Here is a 27,744-nt window from a genome sequence, read left to right as displayed (position 1 = left end):
GAACCACTTGGGATATTGTGACTAATTACACATGAGGGAGAGGAAGAAGAAGAGAAAATTGAGCATGTTATTTTCATGCACAGTAATCCAATCCTTTGTGTTTCTGCTTCCAGATACTCCTTTTTTGTAGCAATGGGATACCTTACAATATGCCATATCAGCCGAATATACATCTTCCACTATGGAATCCTCACTACAGATTTTTCTGGGTGAGTATCTTAAGTTGGATGGGAGCAGTGGGACTGCTGACTTTGACTTAGTCCCTGGTGGTCTGTAAAAATCACGTATGTCTATAAGAATCATTGGTGGCTGGTTAAATCAGTTGGTAAGACTGAGCTAATGAGGCGGAGGTTGAAGATCTGGTTACACTGTAGGATGGTGAGCTTTGCCGTGTTATAAGATGGGGGTTGCAAACTACAGCCAAACTATGGCCATATATGTTCTGTCACTTGTTTTTGTAGTTATATTGGAGCACAATCAGGCAGTTACTCAATGATGGTTGTCTCTGGCTGCTTTTGTACAACAGTGGTAGAGTTGAGTCGTTGTGACCAAAACCACATGACCCACAAAAGCCAAAATATTTACTTATCTTGCTCTTTGCAGAAAAAGTCTGCCAACCCCTATTTTAAGGACCTTAACACAGGGTTGGTATTTATCTCTTCCTGGTTAATAATACAAAATTCTCCCATACTAGCGGACAAATAGCTGCTTTCCTGACTCCTTCAAGTGGTCCTTGGCCACCTGACCTCTCTCCCCAGACCCCTCAAACTTCCAGGAAGGAGAAGGGCAATGCCCAACACAGCAGGAGTATCTATACATCTTCTAAAAATTTTGTCTGGCACCTTGGCCACCCATCTCCTGAGTGGTCACCTGGTGAAGATGACAGGTGGATCCGTGAAAACTCTATGCTCTGTTGATGTTTGTTCAGTAATAACTTTTTGTGAATCTTGAGCAATGGGCATGAGAGCAGAGCTCGTCCTCATGACATTTTGTGTATTTTCCGCATTACTTCCTTAAGAGTTCAGTTCTGTTCTCTGCAGGCAGCCCGAGGTCAGGGAGAACCGGGGGTTCTCCTCTGGTTGAATTTCCTTCCATTCTGTGAGCTGGTAGAGAAGAGTTAGTAAGAAAAAAAGGGCTACAACTTACCGCTCATTTCTGTGAACTTTGCACACTGTGCCACAGAACTGTCCCTACACACTGAAGAGGATTCAGAAGACAGAGAGTTGTTTTGGGACCTTGACTGTGGATCCTGCCTTGACTGTGGATCCTGCCTTGCTGTGGCTGTGTCTGTGGCAGGCAGCTGTAGCTCTGATTGGACCCCTAGCCTGGGAACCTCCATAAGCCGCGGGTGCGCCCTAAAAAAAAAAAGGTCATGAGTGATGCAGACCCAGAGACACACAGAGGGGAAATGGCCACATGAAAATGGAGCAGAGATAAGAGCAATGCAGATGTCAATCAAGCAAGTCTAAGGATGGCCATCATCCTCAGAAGCTAGAAGGATGCATGGAACAGATTCTCCCTGAGCTTCCAGAAAAAAATCAACTCTGCCAACACCTCAATTTTGCTTTTTTCATTTCCTTCCTTTCTTTCTTTGCTTTTTATGGTTGCATTTGGGGCATATGGAAGTTCCCAGGCTAGGGGTCGAATTGGAACTACAGCTACCACCCTACACCACAGCCACAGTAACACGGGATCCAAGCCACATCTGCAACCTACACCACAGCTGATAGCAGCACCATATCCTTAACCCACTGAGCGCAGCCGGGGATTGTTTCTGCTAAGCCTCAACGGGAACTCCCATTTTTTTTTTTTTTTAATGGCCACACTCAGGCATACAGAAATGTCTGGGCCAGGATTTGAATCCAAGCCACACTTCAACCTACACTGCAGCTGTGGCAATGCCAGATCCTTTAACCCACTGCACCGGGCTGGGGATTGAACCTGCCCCTCTGCGGCTCTCCCAGCCACTGCAGTTGGATCCTTAACCCACTGCAGCAGGAACTCCTTCCCACCACCACCACCACCATTTTTTAGGAGAGTTTTATTCATTCACTGATCCAGTATTTACAGGGGCCAGAGGGTCTATGTTCAGTGTAAAGAGGCAGCTGCTGCACCTGCCAGCCGCCCCCACCCCAGGTCACTATGTACAGTTAAGGAGCTGTTTGGATCACCTTCAAAGCCACCTGGCAGAGGTCACGAGCTGTGTTTGTTTGACTTCCAGAGGCAGTGCTGGGCCCATTAGCCCCTAGCATCAGGCCCTCTGGGAAGACAGGGGCTCCAACCTTGACTTTGGACTTTCTGTCCTCCAGAACTGTGAGACATTAAGTTTCTGCTTTTAAGCCACCCAGTTTGTGGGAATCTCTTATGGCAGCTCTAGGAAATGAATACACATCCTTTTATGATTCCACACCCTCTGATGAGCTAACAGCCACCTCCTGCGCCTGGGTACACGGGGTAAAAGACCCTTCATGCTCACATTTATTCCTGCTCTCGTCACATCCCTTCCTCCACTGGTTTTATCCAGAAAAGTCTGAACTCTTGAATGATGGTTTAGTGTAATGTGGAGAGTTACCAACAGGAAAAAATAAAGGGCATTTCCAGGAAAGAGTCACGTGTTTGTGAATTGGGGTGGATTTGGAGTTTGAGAGCAGTGGAGGGTGGAAATCAGTTCCTGTCCACTCCGCTTTCAGTGGCATAGTCACTTTCCTTAAGGGTATTTGTTCTCTGGCATTTTGGGGGATCTTCTTGCATTAAGCTGTCTCGGACTTGACACACGAAGCTGCAAACTGTTTGAAAAACAATGGACACTTGTTAAGGAAAGGATACAATGAAAATGTGTCTTCTCTTGTAAGTCATTTGGTTTAGATCTCTTAATTGCCAAGTGACTGTACTTTATCCAGTTCTTGGGGGGGTGCCTTTTTTTTTTAAATTATAGGTCACTATTAAGCAGCAGCATTATTTTTTCCTGTCACCTTAAATGCACAGGACCTTACCGGTAGAAATCCATCTTCTCGGATAAGGTCAGAAGCAGAGAGAGGTACGTGCCCACCTGAAATGGACAAGATGTTTTAAATCAGATTGTCAGCAAGAGAGTCTCTTTACCATGTTGTTCTCATTATGAACATGCAAGTCATGACCAGCTCTCCTTCAGAATGGAATTTGTTCAACAGTGCTGTTTATTTCAGTCTAAAAGCTCTTACTTAGGATTTTGTGGCGGCATCAAGTAGCAATCTGAAGTTGAACCTGGTGGGTTTTTTTTTTTTTTTTTTTTTTTTTTGCCTTTTTGTTTTGTTTTGTTTTCTTCTTATGCCCAAACCTATGGCACAGGAAATTCCCAGGCTAGGGGTTGAATTGAAGATGCAAATGTGGGCCTACGCCACAGCAGTGCCTGATCTGAGCTGCACCTGCAACCTAGCGGCAGCTCGTGGCAACGCTGGAGCCATAGCCAACTGAGCGAGGCCAGGGATTAAACCCACATCCTCATGGGCACCATGTCGAGTTCTTAACCCGCTGAGCCACAACAGGAACCCTGAACCCAGAGTTTTAAAGCAGCCCAACAAGGTAGCTTCTCTCTATGGGCGTGCGTATGAGCTTAAGTGCTGAGCAGACTTATTTAGAATAAGAGCACAGACAGGAATTGAACAGGATTGGATTGTGCTTGTGTTTGTGTCCAACAACATCTATGTTTTTAATGTTTTAATTATCCTGGGGCTTGAAATTTTATTGATCACCCCGAAAGTCATCAAGTCAAGTGTTCACAGTGAGGATAGCACACAAAATAGACTTCTCCTAGTGCTGCTGATGCAATCTGTATCAGTACATGCAGAGGCCACTGTCCTTGCGTGTTTTCTCTGTGAATGTGGGTTATTAAAACGACAGGAACACGCAGTGTTTTCCCTGGGGAAGCTCAACAATTGCTTGTCATAAAGCTGATACTTGATTCCTTTTAAGTCTGTGTGAGGGAACTGATCTTTTTTGCTCACAGAAGGGTGCGATCGAATTTTCTTCTGAGGGAAGCAGCATGAAGAAACCTTCACTTCTTTGACAGGCGAGGCCAGATTCAGGCAGATAATTGCTCTCCCATCATGCTGGCAGTTTGAGTTGCCCATGTGTTTTTGAAAACATTATGAAATGAGAACATTTATATGCTGCTAGTGGGAGTATAAATTGGTACAACCCTTCTGGAAGGCAATTTAGCCATACATTTTAAGCAAGGATTTTTTAAAAAGGTTTATATCCTGTAACAGGATAAATTCCTAGAAATGAAATTACTTTAAGAAATCAAATTTATTCATAAGTGTGTTCAACTGTTGTCAATAATAGTGAAAAACTGGAAGCGTCCTAAATGGTCCAAAAGAGGTGAATGATTAAATTATGGCACCTAATATGAGTCTATTAAAAATGATGTCTTCAGAGAATATTTAATGACACTGGAGAATGCTTGCAATATAATGGAAAATCAAACCACAAAACAAATACATGTATTAAGATTCCATTTTTATGAATGTGGGCATGTGTAGAGAAAGGAATAGAAGGAAATGATAATTGTTAAGACAGGGATTCTGTCTGGAGTTGGTAGGGTATTCTTTATTGGCGATTTTACTAATTCCTTTATTATTTCATATAATTATAAGAAGAAATCCTAAAGGTTATTTAAATATATATATATATATATATGTATTTTTTTTCCCTTTTTTAGGGCCATACCCAGAGCATACGGTGGTTCGCAGACTAAGGGTCGAATCGGAGCTGTAGCTGCTGGCCTACACCACAGCCATAGCAATGCAGGATCTGAGCTGTGTCTGCAACCTACTCCACAGCTCACGGCAATGCCAGATTCTTAACCTACTGAGCAAGGCCAGGGGTTGAACCTGCAGCCTTGTGTATGCTAGTCAGATTTGTTAACTGCTGAGCCACAATGGGAACTCCAATTTAAATATATTTTGAATGTATATTGTGCATGCATATAAACTGCAGCCTGTACCAGTGGAATAATAGCTGCTTGTGTTCTTGGCTATCCTATTGGGCATTATAGAAATATCACTTGCCCTGTTGTTCCATGGGAAATGATTTCGTCTGTTGGTTTGTGACATCTTGATCATGCTACCTGACCAGCCCAGTATGTGCAAATTTTTAGGCTCTATCATATGGAAAAAAGAAGGGCAATTTGCAAAGGGTTTTCGAGATTTGCTTATTTTATGTTTCTCCTTTGGGCTGCTGCTAGCCTTTCAAGGATTAGCACTGTCACTTGGAATTTAATTCTGAGGACCTGAGTATAAGTTATAATATATTTGGTGGGTTCCGGTTAAAGTAGAGAGCTGGGGATTTAGATGTTGTTGTTGAGCGTAGTGACGAGATTTTTAAAATCTTTCCCAGAATGGGGGAAAATAGTTTCAAATGATGCAACTGACACGAGCTTAATCTCTAAAATATGCAAACAACTTATACAACTCAACAGCAAAAAAGCCAACAACCCAATGGAAAAATGGGAAAAAGACATGAATAGACATCTCTCCAAGGAAGATATGCAGATGGCCAATGAGCACATGAAAAAATGTTCAACATCACTGATTATTAGAGAAATGCAAATCAAAACTACCACAAGATACCACCTCACACCAGTCAGAATGACCATCATTAGTAAGTCCACAAATAACAAATGCTGGAGGGGGTGTGGATAAAATGGAACCCTCCTGCACTGTTGGTGGGAATGTAAGCTGGTACAACCACTATGGAGGACAGTATGGAGGTACCTTAGAAAACTATACATGGAACTACCATATCACCCAGCAATCCCACTCTTGGGAATATAGCCAGGCAAAACTTTCCTTGAAAAAGACACATGCACTGGCATGTTCATTGCAGCACTATTCACAATAGAAAAGACATGGAAATAACCCAAATGTCCATAACAGATGATTGGATTAGGAAGATGTAGTATATATACACAATGGAATACTACTTGGCCATAAAAAAGAATGAAATAATGCCATTTACAGCGCCATGGATGGAACTAGAGACTCTTGTACTGAGTGAAGTTAAGTCAGAAAGAGAGAGACAAATACCATATGATATCATTTTTATCTGGAATCTAATATATGGCAGAAATGAACCTTTCCACAGAAAAGAAAATCATGGACTTGGAGAAGAGACTTGTGGTTGCCAAGGGGAGGCAGAGAGAGTGGGATGGTTTGGGAGCTTGAAGTTAATAGATGTAGACTGTTGCCTTAGGAATGGATTAGCAATAGATCCTGCTGTGTAGCATGGGAACTATGTCTAGTCATTTATGATGGAGCATGGGAACTATGTCTAGTCATTTATGATGGAGCATGACAATGGGAGAAAAAAGAATGTATACGTGTATGTGTAACTGGGTCACCATGCTGTACAGTAGAAAATTGACAGAACAATGTAAACCAGCTATAATGGGAAAAATATAAAAATCATTATGTAAAAAATAATAAAAATAAAATATTTCCCAGAATGTATGTATTATATGGGGATTTGTATTATAAACAAAGAATTGATGACAATATAAAGTATAATTGTGGGCATCAAAAATTACCTATTGGGAAAAATAAGGTCCTTGAAAGTCAGATATGGCTTGATACTGAGTAGCCAGCTATGATTGTTGGTTCTTTTGACACCTGAAACTGATGACTGCATTATCTCATTGTTTCATCCTAGCTTTAACCACTTTATGTCCAAGATGAAATAAAATAGGTGTGTTTTATTGGAATATTGCTCAAAACAGAGTTTTGCTTAATGTTTCAAACATAGGTTCTTTTTTGTTGGGAGTTGATATGGAACATGGAAATGGATGGCTGGGTACCACTTCTGGAAGACCGTTCAGAGTCTGTATCAGAAAGCATTAGGCATGGGTGTGTGTGGGTGGGTGGTGGGGGGAGGTGAGTGGCATAGTTCTGTTTTTCTTTTTACTGTAAACCTATCTTCATCTGCCTGTTTTCCCCTTGCTTTATTTCCCACTATATTTCTTTATCCAAATTAGGCTAATAATCTCTAAATTAGACTAATAATTTTAGGCCCAGGAAGGGAAAAAAGTTTTCTTTGGCTTTCTTTTTTAATCATGAAAAAAAAAAAAAGTCCACCAAAGAGGTGAAAGAGAAATGGCCCTACCTCAGCCATGCTGGACTCAAACCTTTGTTTCAGATTGATCAGATGGTTCCCATAGATTCAAGGGCAAGGCCTCTCTCTGACTGATAAGTGTGTAAAAATCCAAATTGCATAGCCACTGCAACGTGCGTCTCCAATTACAAAAAATTTGTGCTGGGCTATGTGCAAAGAAGGCTGGGAGTTTAGGTCCTATTACTAATTCCTTGGAATTAACAATCTTACAAGGGAAAAAGAAAAGACAAAAAGGCTTTGGAAGCCAAAAAAAAAAAAAAGTCATTTTTTAAAAGTCGCTTGATTGTGATAAAAGCAACTCTCAGTATCTGTTATGCATCCTGGCTCAGAGTTTTTGTTGCATAGCAAGAAGATGCAGTTATGTTGTCTTTAAGACCAGTTTGGTTTTGTAGAAAGTTTTGATGCTGTCCTTCTATCTAGGACCCAAGCCTTCCCATGTTCTGGAAGCAGTTATTTTTTTCACTATAAAAGAGCATGGTCAAAACCAGTGTCAGTTGTATGTATTGCTGCCCTAGAATGACCCACCCTGGGGGCTTTCTTGTCTGTCACATCCACTTGTCCCCTGCCCTGGCAGAGCACAGATTCCCCCCTCTTCGGTAGTTAGACTCACTTTCCCTCCCCTGCACCTCATACCTTGAGAGTCTTGTTTTAAACACTGGCCATTGGGCTTTTGCAAATAAAGTTTAGCGGTGAGCGTAGGTGTTATAATTTCAAAGGGCATTCATTTGTTAAACTCTGTTTAACATAGTTTATCGTGTTCGTGTATATTGATAGTTTAAAATGTGACATGCTTATTATTTTAAAGAGATGGAAAATGGGAATGAGAACCAGAGGACTGAAAGGAAAAGTGGCTGAGTGCAGTTGACATACCAGCCTTGGCCCAAAGATGTGTGTCCTACCCCTTCCTCCCATACCTGGGCGGGGCCTGAGCTCATTGGAAGCCAGATAGGGTCATCTGAGGGATGCTGTCTTAGGATGCTGACCAGAACCTCAGCCTTCTAGTAAATGAGCCATTAGTCCACAGGTCAGAGGCAGCAAATTCAGCCTTGGGAATGGGGATCAGAAAACCTGGCTAAGCTAACAAGGTTTGAAGGAAGGTATGGCAGTTGAGCTGTGGGATTTTATCTTGTCTCACTGGGCCAGAATAGAGCTATTAAAGGTACTGAACTAGACTAGATGATTGGGAAAACAGTGTCATTGTAATTGTAGCTTTATTGAGAGAGAATTCACATACCATACAATTCATCCACTGAGAGCATACAATTCAGCGGGTGTCAGCATGTGTGCAGAGTGAATTGACAGTGTAATCATCAACCACAGTTAATTTTACATTTTGATCCCCCCCCCAAGAAATCTGTATGCATTAGCAATCACGCCTCGTTTCCTTCTAATTGCCCCAGCCTTAGGCAACCAGCAATCTACTTCATTTCTCTGTGGATTTGCCTATTTTAGATATTTCCTATAAATGGAATCATATAATAGGTGGCCACTTATGTCTGGCTTCTTTCACTTAGCATAATGTTTTCAAGGTCTATCCGCGTTGTAGCATGTATCAGTATGTTCTTCTTCTTTCTCTTTTCTTTTTTTTTTTGCTTTTTAGGACCACATAAGTGGCATATGGAGGTTCCCAGGATAGGGGTCCATTTGGAGCTATAGCTGCCAGCCTATGCCACAGCCACAGCAACTCGAGATCCGAGCCGCGTCTATGACCTACACACAGCTCACAGCAATGTCCAATCCTTAACCCACCGAGCGAGGTCAGGGATCGAGCCTGCAACCTCATGGTTCCTAGTTGGATTCATTTCCGACGTGCCATGACGGGAACTCCAGTATGTCATTCTTCTTGTTGCTGAATAATATTCTATTGGATGGATATTTATTTATCCATTTGTCAGTTGATGGGTTATTTCCTTTTGTGCTGTTATGAATAATGCTGTTCTGAAAATGTATGTATAATTTTTTGTGTTGACATTTTTATTTCTCAGGGGTATATACCTAGAAAGGGAATTGCCTGGTCATACAGGTGTTCTATGTTTAAACTTTTTAGAAACTGCCAGACTGTTTTTCAAGCAACTGTACCATTTAGTATTCTCACCAGTCATGTCTGAGGGTTTCAGTTCTCCACCTCATGGGCAACACAATCTGTCCTTTTGATTCTGGTCATCCTGGTGCTTGAGAAGTGGTATCTCATTGTGGCTTTGCTTTGCATTTCTCTGATGGCGGATTTCTGTTGAGCACCTTTTCTTTTTTCTTTTTCTTTTTTTGTCTTTTTGCCATTTCTTGGGCCGCTCCCGCAGCGTATGGAGATTCCCAGGCTAGGGGTCTAATTGGAGCTGTAGCTGCCAGCCTATGCCAGAGCCACAGCAACACGGGATCCGAGCCGCGTCTGCAACCTACACCACAGCTCACGGCAATGCCGGATCCTTAACCCACTGAGTGAGGCCAGGGATCGAACCCACAACTCATGGTTCCTAGTCGGATTTGTTAACCGCTGCGCCACGATGGGAACTCCTCTGTTGAGCATCTTTTCATAGGCTTTGTCACCATTCGTAGATCTTTCTTTTTTTTTTTTTTTTTCCTGTCTTTTTAGGGCTGCACCTTTTTAGGAGGTTCCCAGGCTAGGGTTCAACCAGAGCTACAGCTGCCAGCCTACGCCACAGCAGCTTGGGATCCAAGCTTCGTCTGTGACCTACACCACAGCTCATGGCAATGCTGGATCCTTGACCTACAGAACAAGGCCAAGGACCAAACCCTTGTCCTCATGGATACTAGTGGGTTCTTTACCACTGAGCCATGCAAGGAACTCTTTTTTTTTCCCCCCATAGATCTTTTTAAAGATAAATGTCTGTTTAGATCCTTTGGCCATTTTTTTTTTTTTTTTTTTTTTTTTTTTTTAGGATTAGGATTATGTATTTTAGCTTAGTGGTAAAGAGACACAGGCTCCATCAGGAAAAAAAGAAAAGCATAATACCTACTTCTACCCACATTAAATAGGATTTTTTTTTTCAGGAAATAATCCTTATTACTATTTATTTAATTCATAAATATCGAGTCTTTGAAAATTTTGATCCTAAAGCTAATTTCCTAGTGCAAAGCATGCAGGTAAAACTCTTCTATCCCAACTTTCCCATTTCACAGTTGAGGAACTTGACTTTGGCTATTTTTAAACTGGTTATTTTGGGTTTTTGTTGTTGTTGTTGTTGTTGAGTTGAAAGAGTTCTTTATATATTCTAGTACAAGTCCCTTAGCAGATGTTTGATTTGCACATATTTTCATACATTCTGTAAAATGTCTTTTCACTTTCTTGCTGGTGTGGATCCTTTGAAGCAAACAATTTTTAAGTTTTAATGATATCCATTTAATCTATTTTTTCTTTTGTTACTTGTGCCTTTGGTGTTACATCTGAGAAGCCATTGCCAAATATAAGGTCATGAACATTTATGCCTGTGTTTCCTTCTAAGAGTTTTATAGTTTAGTTCTCACATTTAGGTCTCTGAACCATTTTTAATTACTTTTTGTATGCTTTTTCATGTGGATATCTAGTTGTCCCTCATTATTTGTTGAAAAGACCATTCCTGCCTCCACTGAATTATCCTGACACACTTGTTCACATGGGTGTCACTTCCTAGGCTAGGGATCGAATCAGAGCTGCAGCCACCAGCCTACACCACAGCCACAGCAACAGCCTGCCAAGTCTCAGCTACCTCTGCAACCTATGCCACAGCTCACAGCAATGCCAGATCCTTAACCCACTGAGCGAGACCAGGGATCAAACCTGCGTCTTCATGGATCCTAGTCAGGTTCCTTACCGCTATGAAGAAGCCAAAATATATATCCATCCAGGTGGAAGCAGGGGACTGGATTAGCTATCTCCCAAGCCAATGTTTCTTACACTTAAATGCGCATTTGAATTCCATGGAGATCTTGTTAGAAGTTCAGATTCTCATTTTCTGGGTTTGGCCTCATGGAGTGGGAGATGCTGTTTCTAACAAGCTCCAGGAGATGCTGGTGGTGCTGGTCCTGGCACGTAGCTTTCATTATAGCCCAAGAGGGACTTTGTAGTGTGACCTTGTTCATTGTTCTCCTTATTTAAAGTGATTTGGAAGGGAAATGAAAATTGTTTTGAATTCAGTGTCTTTGTATTTTATTTAATAATCCTCAAGATGAAAAACCGCCATGCCCAGAAATGGAATAAATGTTTTTTCCAGTGACAGTCTTGCCAACCTTGATTGTTTTCTGTCTTCTTTTTAGGCCCCTGATGATAGTCACTCAGAAGATCACAACCTTGGCATTCCAAGTTCATGATGGTGAGACAGACAGCCCTCCTCTTGGTTCTAAGGTTAAGGCTGACATTCAGAGCTCTTCTTTTCTACTGTAGACACAGTCTAAAGGCCCGACAAGGGCTGGCAGATCTTGCTATATCCTGCCAAAAATTTGCAGTCCACTTTAACCGTAGCTTTTTACCTTTCCAGCTATGACTTACCATTTCCCTGCTGAAGCCGTAGTCTTCACTGCAGGATTTGCATGGAGAACAGGTTTTCTGTTGAGCTTTACAGTGTTTTCAATTTAAGCTAATTTATGGCTCCCTCGGCCCTTCCTTTCCAAATCTGTTAAGAAAAAATGGCGTCCTTTTCCTTTGATTTAATCTCTGAGAAGCTCATGATGTAATAAAAGATGCAACGTCATTGGCTAGTTAACGGTCGCTTTTGTTTGTTTTTTTGAGAACAGCGTTCCATTTATTAACAGACGTCCACACGTGTTCTTCTCTCTAGGAGCCGTGCAGCTTCCTTCTGGAGGCACTGAATGGAAATTTGTTCCAAGCCTCTGTCTTAGCTCTAGGTGGTTGCTGGCAGTTCTTGTCATTCCTTGGTTTATAGAGACGGTACTCCAATGTCTGCCTCCATCTTCACATGGCCTTCACCCCTGTGTCTGTATCCACATTTACCCCTCCCCCAACCTTTTTGTTTTGTTTTGTTTGCTTCTAGGGCCACAACCACAGCATATGGAAGTTCCCAGGCTAGGGGTTCAATTGGAGCTGCAGCTGCTGGCTTGCACCATAGTCACAGCAATGTGAGATCCAAGCCACGTCTGCAACCTATACCCTGGTTCACAACAATGCCAGTTCCTTAACCCACTGCGTGAGGCCAGGGATCGAATCCGTGTCCTCAGGGATCCTTGTTGGATTCTTTTCCGCTGCACCACAACAGGAACTCCCCACATTTCTACATCTTATTCTTCTTAAAGGACACCAGCATTGGATTAAGCCCACTTTTTTTTTGGCTTAGAAAATAGTGTAATGAGATTAGCCTGACTCTATAAAAGCTGGGAAGAGGAAGAATCTTCTGTTTGTATAAAACAGAACATTTTCTTCACTCAAGCTCTTCCTGAAAATGGCCAGAAAGTGTGATTATTTCCACTGTTAAGAGCACTGGGTTCCAGGAAGGAAGACACACTTTCCGCTGAGTGGATGGTTTCAATGCGGGCTTAGGAGATGCCAGGTGCAGTTAGTCAAAGTATATTCTGTGGATTTGTATGGCTCTGGCAAAGCCTTTGTGACTGTTGAAACTTCTTTATGTGTTGACAGGTTGGGAAGATTTAGTCTTCTTGTTTTTCCTTAAAGCTTGGGAACTGATTTAATTTTATTTTGACCCTGTTTATTCCAACTTCATACTTGGTGGTTTCGTCATTCTGTAGAGAATGATTTTTATTTTTTCCATTATAGTTGGTTTACTGTGTTCTGTCAATTTCTACTGTACAGCAAAGTGACTCAGTCACACACACACACACACACATTTTTTTTCTCACATTATCCTCCATCATGTTCCATCACAAGTGACTAGATACAGTTCCCTGTGCTATATGGCAGGATCTCACTGCTTATCCACTCCTAATGCAATAGTTTGCATCTATTAATCCCAGACTTCCATCCATCCCACTCCCTGCCCCTCCCCCTTGGCAACCACAAGTCTGTTCTCCAAGTCCATGTGTTTCTTTTCAGTGGAAAGATTCATTTGTGCTGTATATTAGATTCCAGAGAGAAGCAATAGCCTATGGCATGTGTCTTTCTCTTTCTGACTTACTTCACTTAGTATGAGAGTCTCTAGTTCCATCCACGTTGCTGCAAGAGAACTGAGTAACTTTATTCTGAGGATGGAGGCCTTCTAGGGTGACCAACTGTCCTGGTTTGTTCAGAACTGAGAGGTTTCCAGGATATGAGATTTTTATATCCTGCCTATATTTGGGAAGCCTTGGGCAAAAGGGAGTGAATTGGCCTGTGCTTTTGTATCTGGAAACCACTTGGTAGTGGTGATAGACTGATGTTAGCAACCCAAGTTAATAGCTAAAACCAAGTTAATTTCTGGAATTGTCAAAGCTGTACTATTTGATGAGATCTTAGAAAACAGTGTTTTTTTTTTAAACATTGCTTCTCGGTTTTGTTTTGTTTTTAATATATAGGCTTTTTGCCTAAACTTACTTTTTAAAGCATTCTCAGTTTACCCTATTTTGGGGGATATCCCTTACATGTGGCAAAATATTTATTTGCCTTTTTCTCTTTTTCCCTTGTATGTGGGAGGAACAAGTAAATTCCAGAAACATTCTGCCTTCACTTAGGCATGTTTTTGAGTTGCCTTGATGGTCAGTGACCATAATCCAGCTTAGCTGAATATACATTTTAAAATCTCCTTCTTTTGCTTTTAAGATGATGTTAAGATGAATATACATTGTAAAATTGACTTCTTTTGCTTGGACTCTAAGTTCACATACAGATTTTATAGGAAGCATGTGTATGACTTGGTCGGAGTTTTTCTGGCATGGATGAGTTTTTAAAAGAAGAAAAATCTCCTGATAATTCTTTTGTGTTTTCCCTGCATTCAGGGTTACATTTCCTGGTTTTATGGAAGGGGAAAATCCCCACTTCCTTTCCCCATCTCCCTCTCTCCCATTCCCTTCCACTCCATTCCATTCCCAGCTTGTACCAGACATCTGCACCCAGCATTAGCAGGGAGGCAGTTAAGCAGGGCAGGTTCAAAAAGCACCTTACGTCTCTCCTGTAGCAACAAAAACATGGACAACATGGTAAGGAGTAGATGAGGTATGGAGGGGCCTCTGGGATCCCCATTCATATTGTGCATATTAAATAGGGGCCACCCCTGCATTCTCCCCTCTTCTTAAGAACCTGTGGAGACCTTCTTCCTTATACATGTACTTATGGGCAGGCCTTTGACCCAGGGTGTTTAAAGAAGGGAAACTGGGGCACCTTGATGATTTATGAAACAGAAATAAATCACTTCTTTCCAATGAGTTTTAAAAGCGTCTTTGAGGATTTAGTCTTCCCCTTCCCTGCAAACATCTTATTTCTAAATACTTCTTTTCATAGGATTAGGTCGAAGAGCGGAAGACCTTTCCACCGAGCAGCATCGGCTTGCTGTAAAGTAAGTTTTTGCTTGTTTGTTTGTTTTTTGGGTTTTTTTAGGGCTGCACCTGCAGCATATAGAGGTTCCCAGGCTGGGGGTTCAATGGGAGCTGTAGCCTCCGGCCTACGCCACAGCCACAGCAACACAGGATCCCAGCCGAGTCTGCGACCTACACCACAGCTCAAGGCAATGTCGGATCCTTAACCCATTAAGCAAGGCCAGGGATGGAACCTGCAACCTCGTGGTTCCTAGTCGGATTCGTTTCCACTGTGCCACGGCTCGAACTCTGCTGTAAAGTAAGTTTAAGGATGGATTCTGGAGCCCTTTGTGTATCAGTATCCAGAGATCTTCCTTTTGTAATACCTGCATATTAATTCCATTATATGGATGTAATATCATTTATTGAACAAATCCACTGTTGGGCTGGTTGTATACCAGTCTTTTTTTTTTTTTTTTTGCTTTTAATGGCTGCACCTGCGGGCATGTGGACGTTCGCAGGCTAGGGGTCCAGTCAGAGCTGTAGCTACTGGCCTACGCCACAGCCACAGCAACGCAGGATCTGCATGCCGCAGCGGTGGCAACACCGGATCCTTAACCCACTGGGCAAGGCCAGGGATCCAGCCCACATCCTCATGGATACTATGTTAGGTTCTTAACCTGCTGAGCCACAGTGGGAATTCCAATCTATGGCTTTTATAAATGGTAAGCCGTGGTTACCTTGTCCATAAGTCATTTTATTTTCTTTTTTTGGCTGTCCCATGGCATATGGAGCTCTTGGGCGGGGTGCAGTAGGAGGATAACACAGGGGAGTGGAAGTGGCATGTGGCACCTAGGGAGGGGTCCTGCCTGGGTACCAGGAAATAACTGGGATGAGGGAGAGGGTCCCCAGTGGTGAGGAGATGGAGTGCTTTCTTCCTTCATTAAGGAGTCGGTAGGAAGAACCATTGGAAAGTATAATGCATTAAGTTCGCTAAGCATCTAAGCATCGTGCAGGTGGCAAGGCTCCAGGGCGTAATTCCAGTGACCGGTTAGCTGTTGCCTTTTAGGAAACCTTTCCCCACAATTCTGTCCCTCTGGAAGAGCGTGCCCTTTAAAATGCCATGAAAACACTAGACAGAACGGGTCTCTGTAGCATTTCATCCTGCCACTGCTCTTGTCTGTTGTCCAGAACCTCGTGCCTGGACGCCAAAGCAGACAAGAGACTGTTCAGCAGTAATTTTGTGCCGTCGCCTCGAGTGGAAACCCGTTCCCCCCATCGTTTGTTTTGTATTTATCTTGGCAGCTGGGAGGGAGTCTTCCCATTTCAAAGCAGCTCCGGTGAGGTCAGGTTCCCACCCCGCTTTCAGTGCATAATCTTTATTTTCTCTGGTAGACAGAAGGCTGAGGTTGTTGGGAAAGTGCCTTTCCCAGCCTCAGCCTTGGCTTTGCCCGAGTCCTGGCCCTCCGTGTTTATAGCTGAGGTTGGCCAGCAGAGGGCGCTATGGAGCACTGTGCCTTCTCACAGCCACCCGCCTCATTCAACTAGATTTCTCTCAGGTGGATTTTCAAAGAACCAGAACAAGGAAAGATCACGTCGCATTTCATAACCTAGAAAGACAACACCTGTGTTTACAACTGGCATGTTTGCAAATATGAAAGAAAAATCAAAGACTGAAGACTCTTCAACTTTTTGTTTCCTTTCCGCAGAGCAAAACCCTCGTTTTTGGAATACTTAAGCTACCTTCTCAACTTCATGAGTGTCATAGCTGGCCCTTGTAACAACTTCAAGGACTATGTCGCCTTCATTGAGGGGAGACACACACACATGAAGTTGCTGGAAGTGAACTGGAAGGAAAAAGGCTTCCACAGCCTGCCAGAACCTTCTCCCACTGTAAGTTTCTAGTGCCAAGTCTTTACTCAGAGGTCCAAAAAATAGAGCTTTGCTGCCAGGCTGACTGTCACTAGTAATCGTTCTACTTAAAATGCCAAATACTTTACCAGAAAACTTGGCCGATGACTTTTTTCCCCATTTAAAATACCAGTATTGGTGTTTATTTGTGGTAGTTCTCTGTGTTGGTGCAATAGATGTTTATTTCATGGAAAAGCCCATTGGCTGGGAATATTAAAACAATTAATCTACTAGCCAACCAGCCAATATTTGGTGCCTATAGTGTGCCCACCATGGTGCGAGTAAACACATTCAAATTTATGAGTGTTTTGTCTTTACAAATATAAATTCATAGGCAGCCAGAGGATAATCAGGCATAAAAGGTGGAGAAGGAGTGAGTGGGGACAGAATAAATGTGCTTTTTATTGCAGAGCCTGTGTATGGCAAGGGAAACCAGTTTTACACCCCTGTGCCTGTAGCTTGGTTTCATTGACTTTGAGGGTTTTTTTTGAAACTGTATTTTAATTTTCATCTGAAATGTATTAATTTCAAATTAGTCAATGTGAGGCTAATTCATTGAACTTCGCAAATATGCTAAATTTCTTCAAATATCCTATATTGAAGGGAAATTTTTTTTTGATGTTGTACTTTTATTATTATTATTATTATTATTATTATTATTATTATTTTGCTTTTTCAGGCCGCACCTGCAGCATATGGAGGTTCCCAGGCTAGGGGTCGAATTGGAGCCACAGCTGCTGGCCTACACCACAGCAAAACGGGATCCGAGCAGGGTCTGCAGCCTACACCAGAACTCATGGCAAGGCTGGATCCTTAACCCACTGAGCAAGGCCAGGGATTGAATCTGAATCCTCATGGATGCTAGTCAGGTTTGTTAACCACTGAGCCACAAAGGGAACTCCTGCAGGGAAATTTTTAATTGATTGAAGGAAGGGGAACATTAGAAAGGGAGAAATTGAGGATAGTTTAAATCTTTTTTTTTTTTTTGTCTTTTTGCTTTTTCTAGGGCCACTCCTGTGGCATATGGAGATTCCCAGGCTAGGGGGTCTAATGGGAGCTGTAGCCGCCAGCCTATGCCAGAGCCATAGCAATGCCAGATCCAAGCCGCATCTGCAAGCTACACCACAGCTCACGGCAACGCTGGGTCCTTAACCCACTGAGCAAGGCCAGGAATCAAACCCGCAACCTCATCGTTCCTGGTCATATTTGTTAACCCCTGAGCCACGATGGGACCTCCAAGGATAGTTTAAATCTTTTTAAAATGCTAACATTTAGGCAAAATTAAGTACTTGAAAATTTAAATGACTGACTAATTAAGCCTGTGTTTTCAGAGAGTTTTGTTTTATTTTGTTTTGCTTTTTTAGGGCTGCACTCGAGGCATATGGAAGTTCCCAGGCTAGGGGTGGAATCAGACCTGTAGCTGCCAGCCTAGCCTATACCACAGCCACAGCAATGCCAGATGGCTGACCCACTGAACAAGGGCAGGGGTCGAACCTGCATCCTCATGGATACTAGTCAGATTTGTTTCCACTGCGCCACAGTGAGAACTCCTCCTTTTCAGAGAGTTTTGATACAGTCGAGCCGTCCGTACTTTATGGTTAGATGTCTCAGCTCCGTCATCTTTATTGACACAATCTAGGAGTGAAGTACCCAGGGCTTTGAGACATCAAAGTCCCCACAGGTGTTTTGAGGCCGTATCTGTCACAGGAGTGCTGGGTTTCACGTGCTTTTATTGGGAAAATAATAATTATCGGAGTCTTCACATCACCCTCCAAGGAGACACTTGCATATGTGGGCACCCGAAACGTGCAGTGGTGAGGCCGCATTTTGGCTAAAGACGCATTGATGGGAGGGGCTGGCTCGCCAGCGGTGTCGTCACAGTTCAGCATGATGCGCCCTTAACGGGGAGCCGGGCACTGTTCTCAGAACCCGGTGAAGTTCCTGCTCAGAAACTCCAAGCCACCACGCCATTGAGGGAGGTGCTGTGACCATCCCTGTATTGCAAACAGTCTGTCTTTACAGTTGGGAACTGTACTCACTGATGTTAAATGGCTTTCTCGGGAGTCAGAGGAACAGGGCAGAACGACTCCACCCAGAGGAATTTAAATCCTCAGGACACCTTAACCCCAGAGCAGAGTGTATGCAAACCATCCAGAGAGGTTTTCTAAAGCTTCTCACCACCTGCCCCCATAAATAAGACCTGGAATCGCAGGCACAGACACCTTCCGAGCTACAAACCCATTTCCTTGGCTCTGCGGGCTGCACAGCTGGAAGCCAATGGGTCTTTCTTTCTGATGGAAGACTGCCACCCTGTAATGTTACTGATTTCTCTTACATTGTGGGTGATCAAGCCACCTGCCCTTTGTTGGTAGAATTTGCCAGTAAAAGGTTTCCTCTGTTTTAGATCCGTCAGGGGGCAGAGCTGTATTTTGCATCTAAATATCACACATGGGCCCATCATCTGATCCATGCCCGAGGAAGGATGCCTGTTGCTGCTCCCTCTAGAAAATATTGCCAAAGCAGCTATGGACCAGCTTTGTTCTTTTTTTTTTTTTTTTCTTTTTTTTAGGGCTGCACCCTCAGCATATGGAGGTTCCTGGGCTGAGGGGTCCAATCGGAGCTCCAACTGCCAGCCTACACCACAGCCACAGCAATGCGAGATCCAGGCCTCACCTGCCACCTACAATGCAGCTTGTAGCAACGCCAGATCCTTAACCCCCTGTGGGAGGCTAGGGATTGAATCTGCATCCTCATGGACACTAGTCAGGTTCTTAACCTACTAAGCTGCCAGGGGAGCTCCACGGACCTGCCTTGTTCTTAATGTGCCCTCACCAAAATTGTTTTCCTCCTACCAGAATCTTCTGCATGGCTATACTCATTTTCTCCCCCCATTTCCAGGGAGCCGTGATACACAAGTTGTGCATGACCTTGGTGTCTCTCCTTTTGTTTTTGACTCTTACCAAGACCTTCCCCGTCACCTGCCTGGTTGACGACTGGTTTGTTCATAAGGCAAACTTTCTGACTCGACTCTGCTACTTATACGTTGTCATGCAAGCCTCGAAGCCCAAGTATTACTTCGCCTGGACGTTAGGTAAGTTGGAGGGAGTGGTGCTAAATGAAGAAAATAATGATAATTCTTGGGTGGTTTGGCCAGACTAGCACTTGGATCACCTAATTAAAAAAGAGTCCAATACTGGAATTCCTGTTGCGGCCAAGTGGGTTAAGAAACCGACTGGTGTCCGTGAGGCAGATCTGATCCCTGGCCTCACTCCCTTCTTTAAGGGTTCCCGCGTTGCTGTGGCTGTGATGCAGTCCGGGAGCTGTAGCTCTGATTCAATCCCTGGCCTGGGAACTTCCATGTGTGGCAAGTGTGGCCCTAAGAAAAAAATCAAATAATAAATTTAAAAAAAAGGAATTTTAGACAGGAAAAATTTAAACCTTTGTTCAAGTGAGCAGTAAAGCTTCGGTTTACTTACCAGGAACGGCAAAGTAGTTTGGTAAAGCCAAGCAGCCATATCCTCATCTTGTTTTATGCTCCAGGTTTTTAGCCCCCAAATCAAGTTTGTAGCGACTTATTTTTTTCATTTATTATTTGTGTTATTGTGATAAATTAGACATAACATAAAATTTACCATTTAAACCATCTGTGGTGGACAATTTAATGGCATCACATTCACTCACAATATTGTGCAACTGTCACCACCATCCATCTCCAGAACTTTTTGCATCACCTGAAACAGAAACTCTGTCCATCAAACAAAGTAATAACCTCCCCCTTCCTTTCTTCCTTGCTCCTCATCCAAATTACTATTTTTTAAAGTACAGTTGATTTACAATGTGGTACCAATTTATGCTGTATATCAAAGTGACTCAGTCATACATATATCCACATTCTTTTTTAAAATATTATTTTCCAAATTATTATTTTTTTTTACTTTTCAGGGCCACACGTGTGGCATATGGAAGTTCTCAGGTTAGGCGTCGAATCAGAGCCACAACTATCTGCCTACCCAGAGCCACAGCAGTGCAGGATCTGAGCTGTGTCTGCAACCTACACTGCAGCTCACAGCAACCCCAGATCCTTAGCCCACTGGGACGCCAGGGATTGAATCCACATCCTCATGGATAATAATAGGTTCTTTATGGCTGAGCCACAGTGGGAACTCCCTCCAAATTACTTTTAAAGGTCAAAGTGTTCAGAGGTGAGTCAGTCTGGCGCAGTATTTATGTCACACTTGACCAGAGAGAGACATAGACTGTTTCTAGAATTTGCCATATGGGGAATTCTGTTTCTGGTCACATTGGGTTTCATTGAAGGAGTTTTTGTTGAGTACCAGGCTCAGTGCTGTGGGGAATGCAGAGATGAGGCAGGCGTCTTCTCAACCCTCAGGACGTGTCCAGCAACCAGACCATACACTGGATGAGCTGTCCCAGTGCTAGGACTCCAGAGGAGATGATGTTTATGGATTGGTCCTTGGGGGAGGCTTCCAGAGTTCTCCTTGTATCTGATTCTTTTTCTGCAGATGCTTCATGATTAGAAAATAATTTCCCTCTTAGAGAGGCATTATATGTCTACTCTGGATGGACCCCTACTTGGAATAGTGGGCATAGTTTTCTATGTGAAATAGAATTTTCGCTTTGCTCTAACCTTGTGTGTGCGTGCATGTGTGCGTGCGTGCGTGCGTGCGTGTGTGTAAGATGGACTCTCTCACTTCCTTACTACCTCCTACTTCTTCACTTACCCTCCTTTTCTTTCCCCCTCTCCTTCCCCTCACCGCCCCATATCCTGCCTCCCAGGGCTTATAGGCTGGCTTCTGGACTAAATCAACTCCTGATTGTAAGGAGGAAAGAAGGGCCATTCCGTGGCCTCATAGGGAGAGTCTAACACGAGGTGGGTTGTGCTGGTGGGGACCTGGGTGGGGAGGGGGCTTCAGGGCACAGGGGTGTCTGGCATCATCTTGCCTTTTGGGGAGTGACCCTGTATTTGGAGAAGTAACCCTTTTTGTGGCTGGCTTTCTCTGTGGATGTGGTTTTCTGCCTCCACCCCTCCCCCCTTTATTGTTTTTGGTAGCTTCAATAGAAACACCTCATTAATTTGTGTGGCCTCAATTTGAAGTTTGTTGTAGTTAAGATTGCATGGGCTGGTCTGAAATTAACCTTTGTATTATTTATGAATAAAGCAGCAGTGAGTAGTGTAACAGGGAATATTTAAACTGCTTAACCGAATAACTGTTTTATCCAGCTCCTTAAAACACCATTTACATATAATTGATGTACTAATTATACATGATTATAAATTTAATCCTTAAAACTGGCCTCTTGATGAATCTCAGCTGAGTTGCACTGTATAAACCAGTTCTACTTACCAATCCTATTGAAAGACTACAGCGATTTTCTTTGGACTTAGTGTACAAAGCTGGTTGTTTTTCCCTCACTAATTAGTACTAATTAGTGAGACCCAGTTTTAGCCCAGATTGTGTTCTAAACATCACAAACTCCAAAATATGGGTGTTCAAATGAGTTTATCTTCAGTAATAGGGTAAAGCTGTGTACAATGCAAGTGAAGCCAGCTTGGGACTAGTGAACCAAGAACCTTTAACTGCTCCCAGGCGAAAACCAGGTTTGGACATATTGAAGCAGAGGGTGCTCAGGGGAGCCGGGATTCTGCGGTTGTCTGGATGCAGGGGCTCCGAGAGTTGTTCCTCCTGTTTCTTCTTCAGTTACCTTTCCAATGTCTCTGGAGTTCTAGCATTTAGACTCTGGCCTTGTTTACCACCTGAGTGATCTGAGTGCTAACATCACTGGAGTTCCCACTGTGGCTCAGTGGGTTTTGAACCCAACTGGTATCCATGAGGATGCGGGTTCGATCCCCGGCCTCACTCAATGGGTCAGCCATCTGGCATTGCCGTGAGCTGTGCTGTAGGTTGTAGACTTGGCTCTGGCGTGGCTGAGGCTGTGGCCGTGGCATGGGTTGGCAGCTGTAGGTCTCATTCAACCCCTAGCCTGGGAACATCTATATGCTGTAGGCGTGGCTTTAAAAAGCAAAAAAAAAAAAAAAAAAAAAAGAAAAAAAGTTAACATCACTAAGCTGTAGTCCTCTTCTTAGCAAAAGTGGGTGTGGTAGTGACAAAGCGCCTAACCTTTCTTGACTGCTGACATGGGCCAAGCCCTGTGCCATGTACTTTTCACATACCCAATTTGGTTTTATCCTTTCAACATCCCTTTAAAATAGGTACCATTATTATATCTATGTTCTACTGGAGAATAGGTTTCTAGAAGTTAGACGGGTCTTCCGAAGCCGTGAATTGAGCCCCTTCTCAAGTGGGCAAAGGGACCCAGAGGGTCTGCCTTTCCCACCCTGAGCCACTATCGTCGCACAATTGAGAGCATTCAATGAGCAGTGTCTGTGCCCTGCTTTAGGGCATCCTGGGAAGATTGTAAGCGCCAAAAAAAAAAAAAAAAAGTTTACTCTCTTCTTTGGATCTGAGCAGTTGTACCAGGCTGAAGGTGGAAGCAGGAAGTCCACCTCCACAAACTCTGCGGGTCCCTGCGAAGGGCTTGTCCTCTCCTGGTTTAGTTTATTTCTGTCATTTGCAGTTTGCACCCACACATTTTAGTTCTTTTTTTTTTTAGGTCCGCCTCTGCGGCATATGGACATTCCCAGGCTAGGAGTCAAACCGGAGCTGTAGCCGCTGGCCTACACCACAGTCACAGCAACACGGGATCTGAGCCACCATGGCAATGCCAGATCCTTAACCCAGAGCAAACCAGTGTTCGAACCTGCATCCTCATGGATACTAGTCTGGTTTGTTATCACTGAGCCACAACAGGAACTCCTGCACCTGCACATTTTAAATGATTGCTTTTTAAACGGGTTTTGTGCCTCTTTTTCTTTGCCACTGAGTTTCCCTCTAGTCAGGGTGGGAGAAAGTCATAGCAGGACTCAGTACTTTTCCTCCTTTCTTCTCAAAGAAACCAGGTCATTTTACACTGAAGCCAAGAAAAGCAACATTAAATCACCACCTCTGCCAAAAGTAAAGATGGCAAACTGAGAGCGGGTGGTTTTTCTTCAGAAGTCCAGCTTGTGTTGGACCTGAGCCCCTACAGAAACAGAGTGAATGGAGCTTTGGGAAGGAAAGGTTTTTCTGAGATCTCCTCCAGCTCTCAAATTTTGACTTCATTCATTTGATTCTTGGTTGTTTTTGTTTGCTTTTCTTTTTAGGGTCACACTCGCAGCATATGGAAGTTCCCAGGCTAGGGCTTGAATCAGAGCTGCAGCTACCAGCCTCTACCACAGCCACAGCAATACTGGATGCAAGCCACATCAGCTTTTGTTTTCACTTTTTTTTTTTTTAAGGCCAGGGATCAAACCCGCAATCTCATGGTTCCTAGTCTGATTCATTTCCACTGCACCATGATGGGAACTCCAATCAAGTCTCTTTTTGATTGGAAAAAAATTTCTTTAAGGAATTGATTAGAAATGAAATACTGCAGGGAGACATTTTTGTAGAGTTTGGTGAAGTGGCATAAAGATGGACACAGGAACTTTCAGACTGACTTTGTGGGTAGGATGGCTTGGTGACTGTGTCTCCCTGTGGCCTCTGCAGCAGCTGGCCCCAAATTCACATCCCTCTGTGCTTTTTCTTGGATTCTAAATATTTCTAACTTTGTCTTGCCACCCTCCCCCTTCCCCCAGAATCCTACTGGCCTGTCATGCCTAACATGTCCAGAACAAGCTCCAGTTTCTCTTTCAGAGCTGATCCCCCACCTGGGGTGATGCTGTCGGCCTCCGTCCTGCCATCTTTAATGACAGCTCTTGGATGGGGGTCCCCAAATCTTCTGGTCTCTGCTTCTGAGCTTCCGTGTATTTTCCCCTTTCTCCCCTTCTATCAAGTTGGTCACTGAGTCCTCTTATTTCCTTCTTTTTGTTTCATTTCTCTTTTCAGTTTGCATTCTATGAGCACCTAGCACCTGCCTTCTTACTTAGCAGGTGCTCAGTAAATGCTAGTGAATGAATAAAAGTTGGGGTCTCCCAAAAGCCAAAACTCTGCTTCCTAATGATACAAGTTCCTTTAAATTGGGGGAGGGGGTTCTTTTCCAAGGATAGTTCCACATATCTCTTCATCTTAAAGTGAGACAGACTTTTCGGATCTTTTGAAGCAGCAATATGACTTTTGTTCCATGTCCTAATGTGTTGTTTTAAAAACCGTAGCTGATGCAGTGAATAATGCAGCTGGCTTTGGGTTCAGCGGAGTGGATAAGAATGGAAATTTCTCTTGGGACCTGCTTTCTAACCTAAACATCTGGAAAATTGAGGTGAGTTCATCATGCTTTGGAATCAAGCTGCCATCATGAATAAAGCAGTTTGCTTTGACGGTGGTATCCTTGGACATTCATCAGTGTCCAAGAAAAATTTGCCATCAGGAAATGCCAGGTCCAGCCTCTGGGACATTTTGTATCTTGGAGCTTTTATTCTTTTTTTTTTAAAGATACCTACTTTCTTGGTAGTATTAATGGTTCAAGGAATAATGACCCATGAACAATCTGAAAAAAAGCCAGGAAAATCTTTTTGTTGCTTACATTCCTGTTCTATCCACTGGACAGTACCGATGTCATCTTCTCTTGTTCACATTCTTCTCTCCTCAGTCAAGGATATAGACTAGCAGTTGTGTTTAGATTTCAGTATTGCAAGTCTTCTGTGATTCCTTTGGAGACACTGACAACACATTTCACTTTTAAGAATTGTCATGGCGCACGCCTTTTTAGGCCACTGGAGTTAGTGTGGTTTTTCTCTTTTGCTGGCTTTGTTCCTGCATCACAGTTTCCATCTCTTAAGGTGGTGTCTTGGGGGCCACATCCTTCTTTGTTTCCCCAGCATTGTCATCCCTCGGAGCCGAAAGGAATGCTGGGTCTTGGACCCTTTCCTCCTTTGAGCTGGATGGGAGTGAAGGGGTGATACCTACATACGGAAGTGTTGGTTCTGTAGCCAGATCACTCAGGGTTGCTGTTGGTCACGATTCCCCACCCATCTCTGGGCAAGCAGAGTGCCACACCAGAGAGTTGGGGGAGAAGGGGCATGTCTAGGAGTTCCTGTTGTAGCTCACCAGGTTAAGAACCTGACTTGTATCCATGAGGATGTGGGTTCAATCCCTGGCCTCGCTCAGTGGGTTAAGGATCCAGTGTTGCCATGAGCTGTGGTGTAGGTTGTAGATGTGGCTCAGCTCTGGCATTGCTGTAGCTTTGGTGTAGGCTGGTAGCTGCAGCTCTAAGGTGACCCCTAGCCTGGGAACCTCCATATGCCGCAGGTGCAGCCCTAAAAAAAAAAAAAAAAAAAAAAACAAGATGCCATTGTAGGGCAGGAAACATGAGATGTGGAGCCTGAGCGCCTGCCACCACCCCAGGTGGAAACTAGGTCACAGGGAGGGGCATGGGGGACAGCCTCCGCCCTCTTGACCCTTCTCTTCATTTTGAAAGGACAAGCCCCAGCTTCAAGAACCACCTCTCTTTTTTCTACAGCGATGATGTCAGAGCACAATGTATTATCACTTACCTTCCTTTCCCCACTAAAATTTTTCTGTCCCTCAAAACTCTTGGGCTGGCGGCTGGGTGCTCTGGAGTGCCGTGGGTCACGTCCTTCAGGTGGCTCCCTTTCTCCTCGACTGTGCACCGGAAGACGGACGCCTGTCACTGTGGACATGTGTTCTGGGTAAAGGGCTGAGGTAAATATTATAAAAGAAGACCAGAAGGTGAAAGCTGGTATTTCCACTGAAGCTGATATAGAGCAAGGAGCTAAAGGAAACCCAGAGTGTCTGGTTTAGTTAAGGCAGTGTGTCCACCTGTTTTAAGTTTTTATTAAAGTATAGTTGATTTACAGTGTTCCTTTGATTTCTGCTGTACAGCAAAGGGACCCAGTCATACATATATATACATTCTTTTTTTCATACTCTTCCATTGTGTTCTATTTTTTGTTAGCTGCAGAAGATAGCTAAACAACTACATAAAACTCCTTAGCGTTTTGAAATTAAAAATTCATAGTACGAAAATCTGTCTATCTTCAATCTGTTATCTCACTCCCTCTCCTTTTTGGTATATATGTGGCCTGAGACTTTCTTACAGTCGAAACAGAAAAAAGTGACATTTGCACTTTCCACCTTCGTTAGGAATTCTGGCTCTGGAAGGTTTGCTTCATGCTTTATGCCACCAGCCTTTGATTATGAGACGTCTTGGTTTTTGTTTTTTGTGTCTTTGTTTTTTGAATGAGAACACCCAGTTAATGGCTTATCTTGGAATCTCTCTTCCTCAGTGGTTGATTTACCTGCATCATTGCCAGTTGGGTGTTATTTGTTTTCTGTATTGTGACTCCTTCATGCATAAAATCTCTTACTATTCTAGATGCAACTGGAAGTGTTTGAACCTGTGAAGCTATTTGTAGAATAACTTCATAAGACTGACCTAGTTTACAGGTGGCCTCTTAGTGAAAGATGACAATTAAATGCAAGCTGTCTCCGTAAAGGCACTGAATTCACATGATTAAGCTTTTCCCATGGCAAACCCCATTTTAGAGTATTTCATTTTAAAATTCTGATGACTTAAAATTTGTGTTTAACCAGAATGGAAAACCCACAAAACATTCTTTCAGTCGTCCTCTAATTTGAAAATAGATTTTGAGAAACATTGAGACTTGGCAAGCCAAGTTTTAGTTGCAAAGGCGATCTTATAAACAGCAGAACATTCTACTGTGTACCATGGAACAGCTGATCTGCTCTTGACTCTAGTCACTGTTGAAATAACCCATCTAATCTGCTGCCAGGGAAATTCGGGGGAGGACTTTCCATTTCTTGAGGTATTTTTAAAGCTAATTATAGGTGTTATTTTCTCCTTTCTAGACTGCCACAAGTTTCAAAATGTACTTAGAAAACTGGAATATTCAGACAGCTACTTGGCTGAAGCGGTAAGAAAAACAAAAACGACCTCATTATTCATGGCCCTGGCATATGTTTAGATGGGCATCATTTGATGAACAGCAATCGTCTGCCAGTGGTACTGTCATCTGACACTTTTGTTTGCTATTAACATCTATGCTGGGTAAATGAAAAAGTAAATATATAGTGATTTGAGAAGGTCACAATGTAGCATGTTTATTTTAATGTATCAAACCCTTAATATTGCCATTACTAGGCATCGGGCACTCATTTACTGCTCACCTTCATCCTATGAGATGTTGGTAGTTATTACCCCCATTTTATAGATGCGGAAAGTGAGGCACAGGGAGGTTATGCAACTTGCCCAAAGTCA

At 43.2% G+C, this 27,744-nt stretch overlaps 1 protein-coding gene across 6 annotated transcripts in view; it reads left to right on the top strand.

The window, feature by feature from the left end:
* The window catches only part of MBOAT1 (membrane bound O-acyltransferase domain containing 1), a 111,692-nt gene that overhangs the window by 67,068 nt on the left and 16,880 nt on the right, over window positions 1–27,744 (top strand). For 5 of the 6 annotated variants that reach the window (XM_013977464.2, XM_001928343.4, XM_021100238.1 and 2 more), the window contains exons 4-10: window positions 114–209; window positions 11,398–11,453; window positions 14,525–14,579; window positions 16,248–16,431; window positions 19,348–19,540; window positions 24,662–24,765; window positions 27,336–27,400. In XM_013977464.2, the coding sequence (XP_013832918.1) occupies window positions 114–209; window positions 11,398–11,453; window positions 14,525–14,579; window positions 16,248–16,431; window positions 19,348–19,540; window positions 24,662–24,765; window positions 27,336–27,400 (753 nt within the window). The remainder of the gene's footprint in view (window positions 1–113; window positions 210–11,397; window positions 11,454–14,524; window positions 14,580–16,247; window positions 16,432–19,347; window positions 19,541–24,661; window positions 24,766–27,335; window positions 27,401–27,744) is intronic. The other variant, XM_005665613.3, reaches the window with a different exon arrangement.

This window comes from Sus scrofa, chromosome 7, assembly GCF_000003025.6.
Source record: "Sus scrofa isolate TJ Tabasco breed Duroc chromosome 7, Sscrofa11.1, whole genome shotgun sequence".
In the NCBI taxonomy this organism is placed as follows: domain Eukaryota; kingdom Metazoa; phylum Chordata; class Mammalia; order Artiodactyla; family Suidae; genus Sus; species Sus scrofa.
Note: the sequence above shows the minus strand (reverse complement) of the source record. Positions and strands in the feature narration are given on the sequence as shown.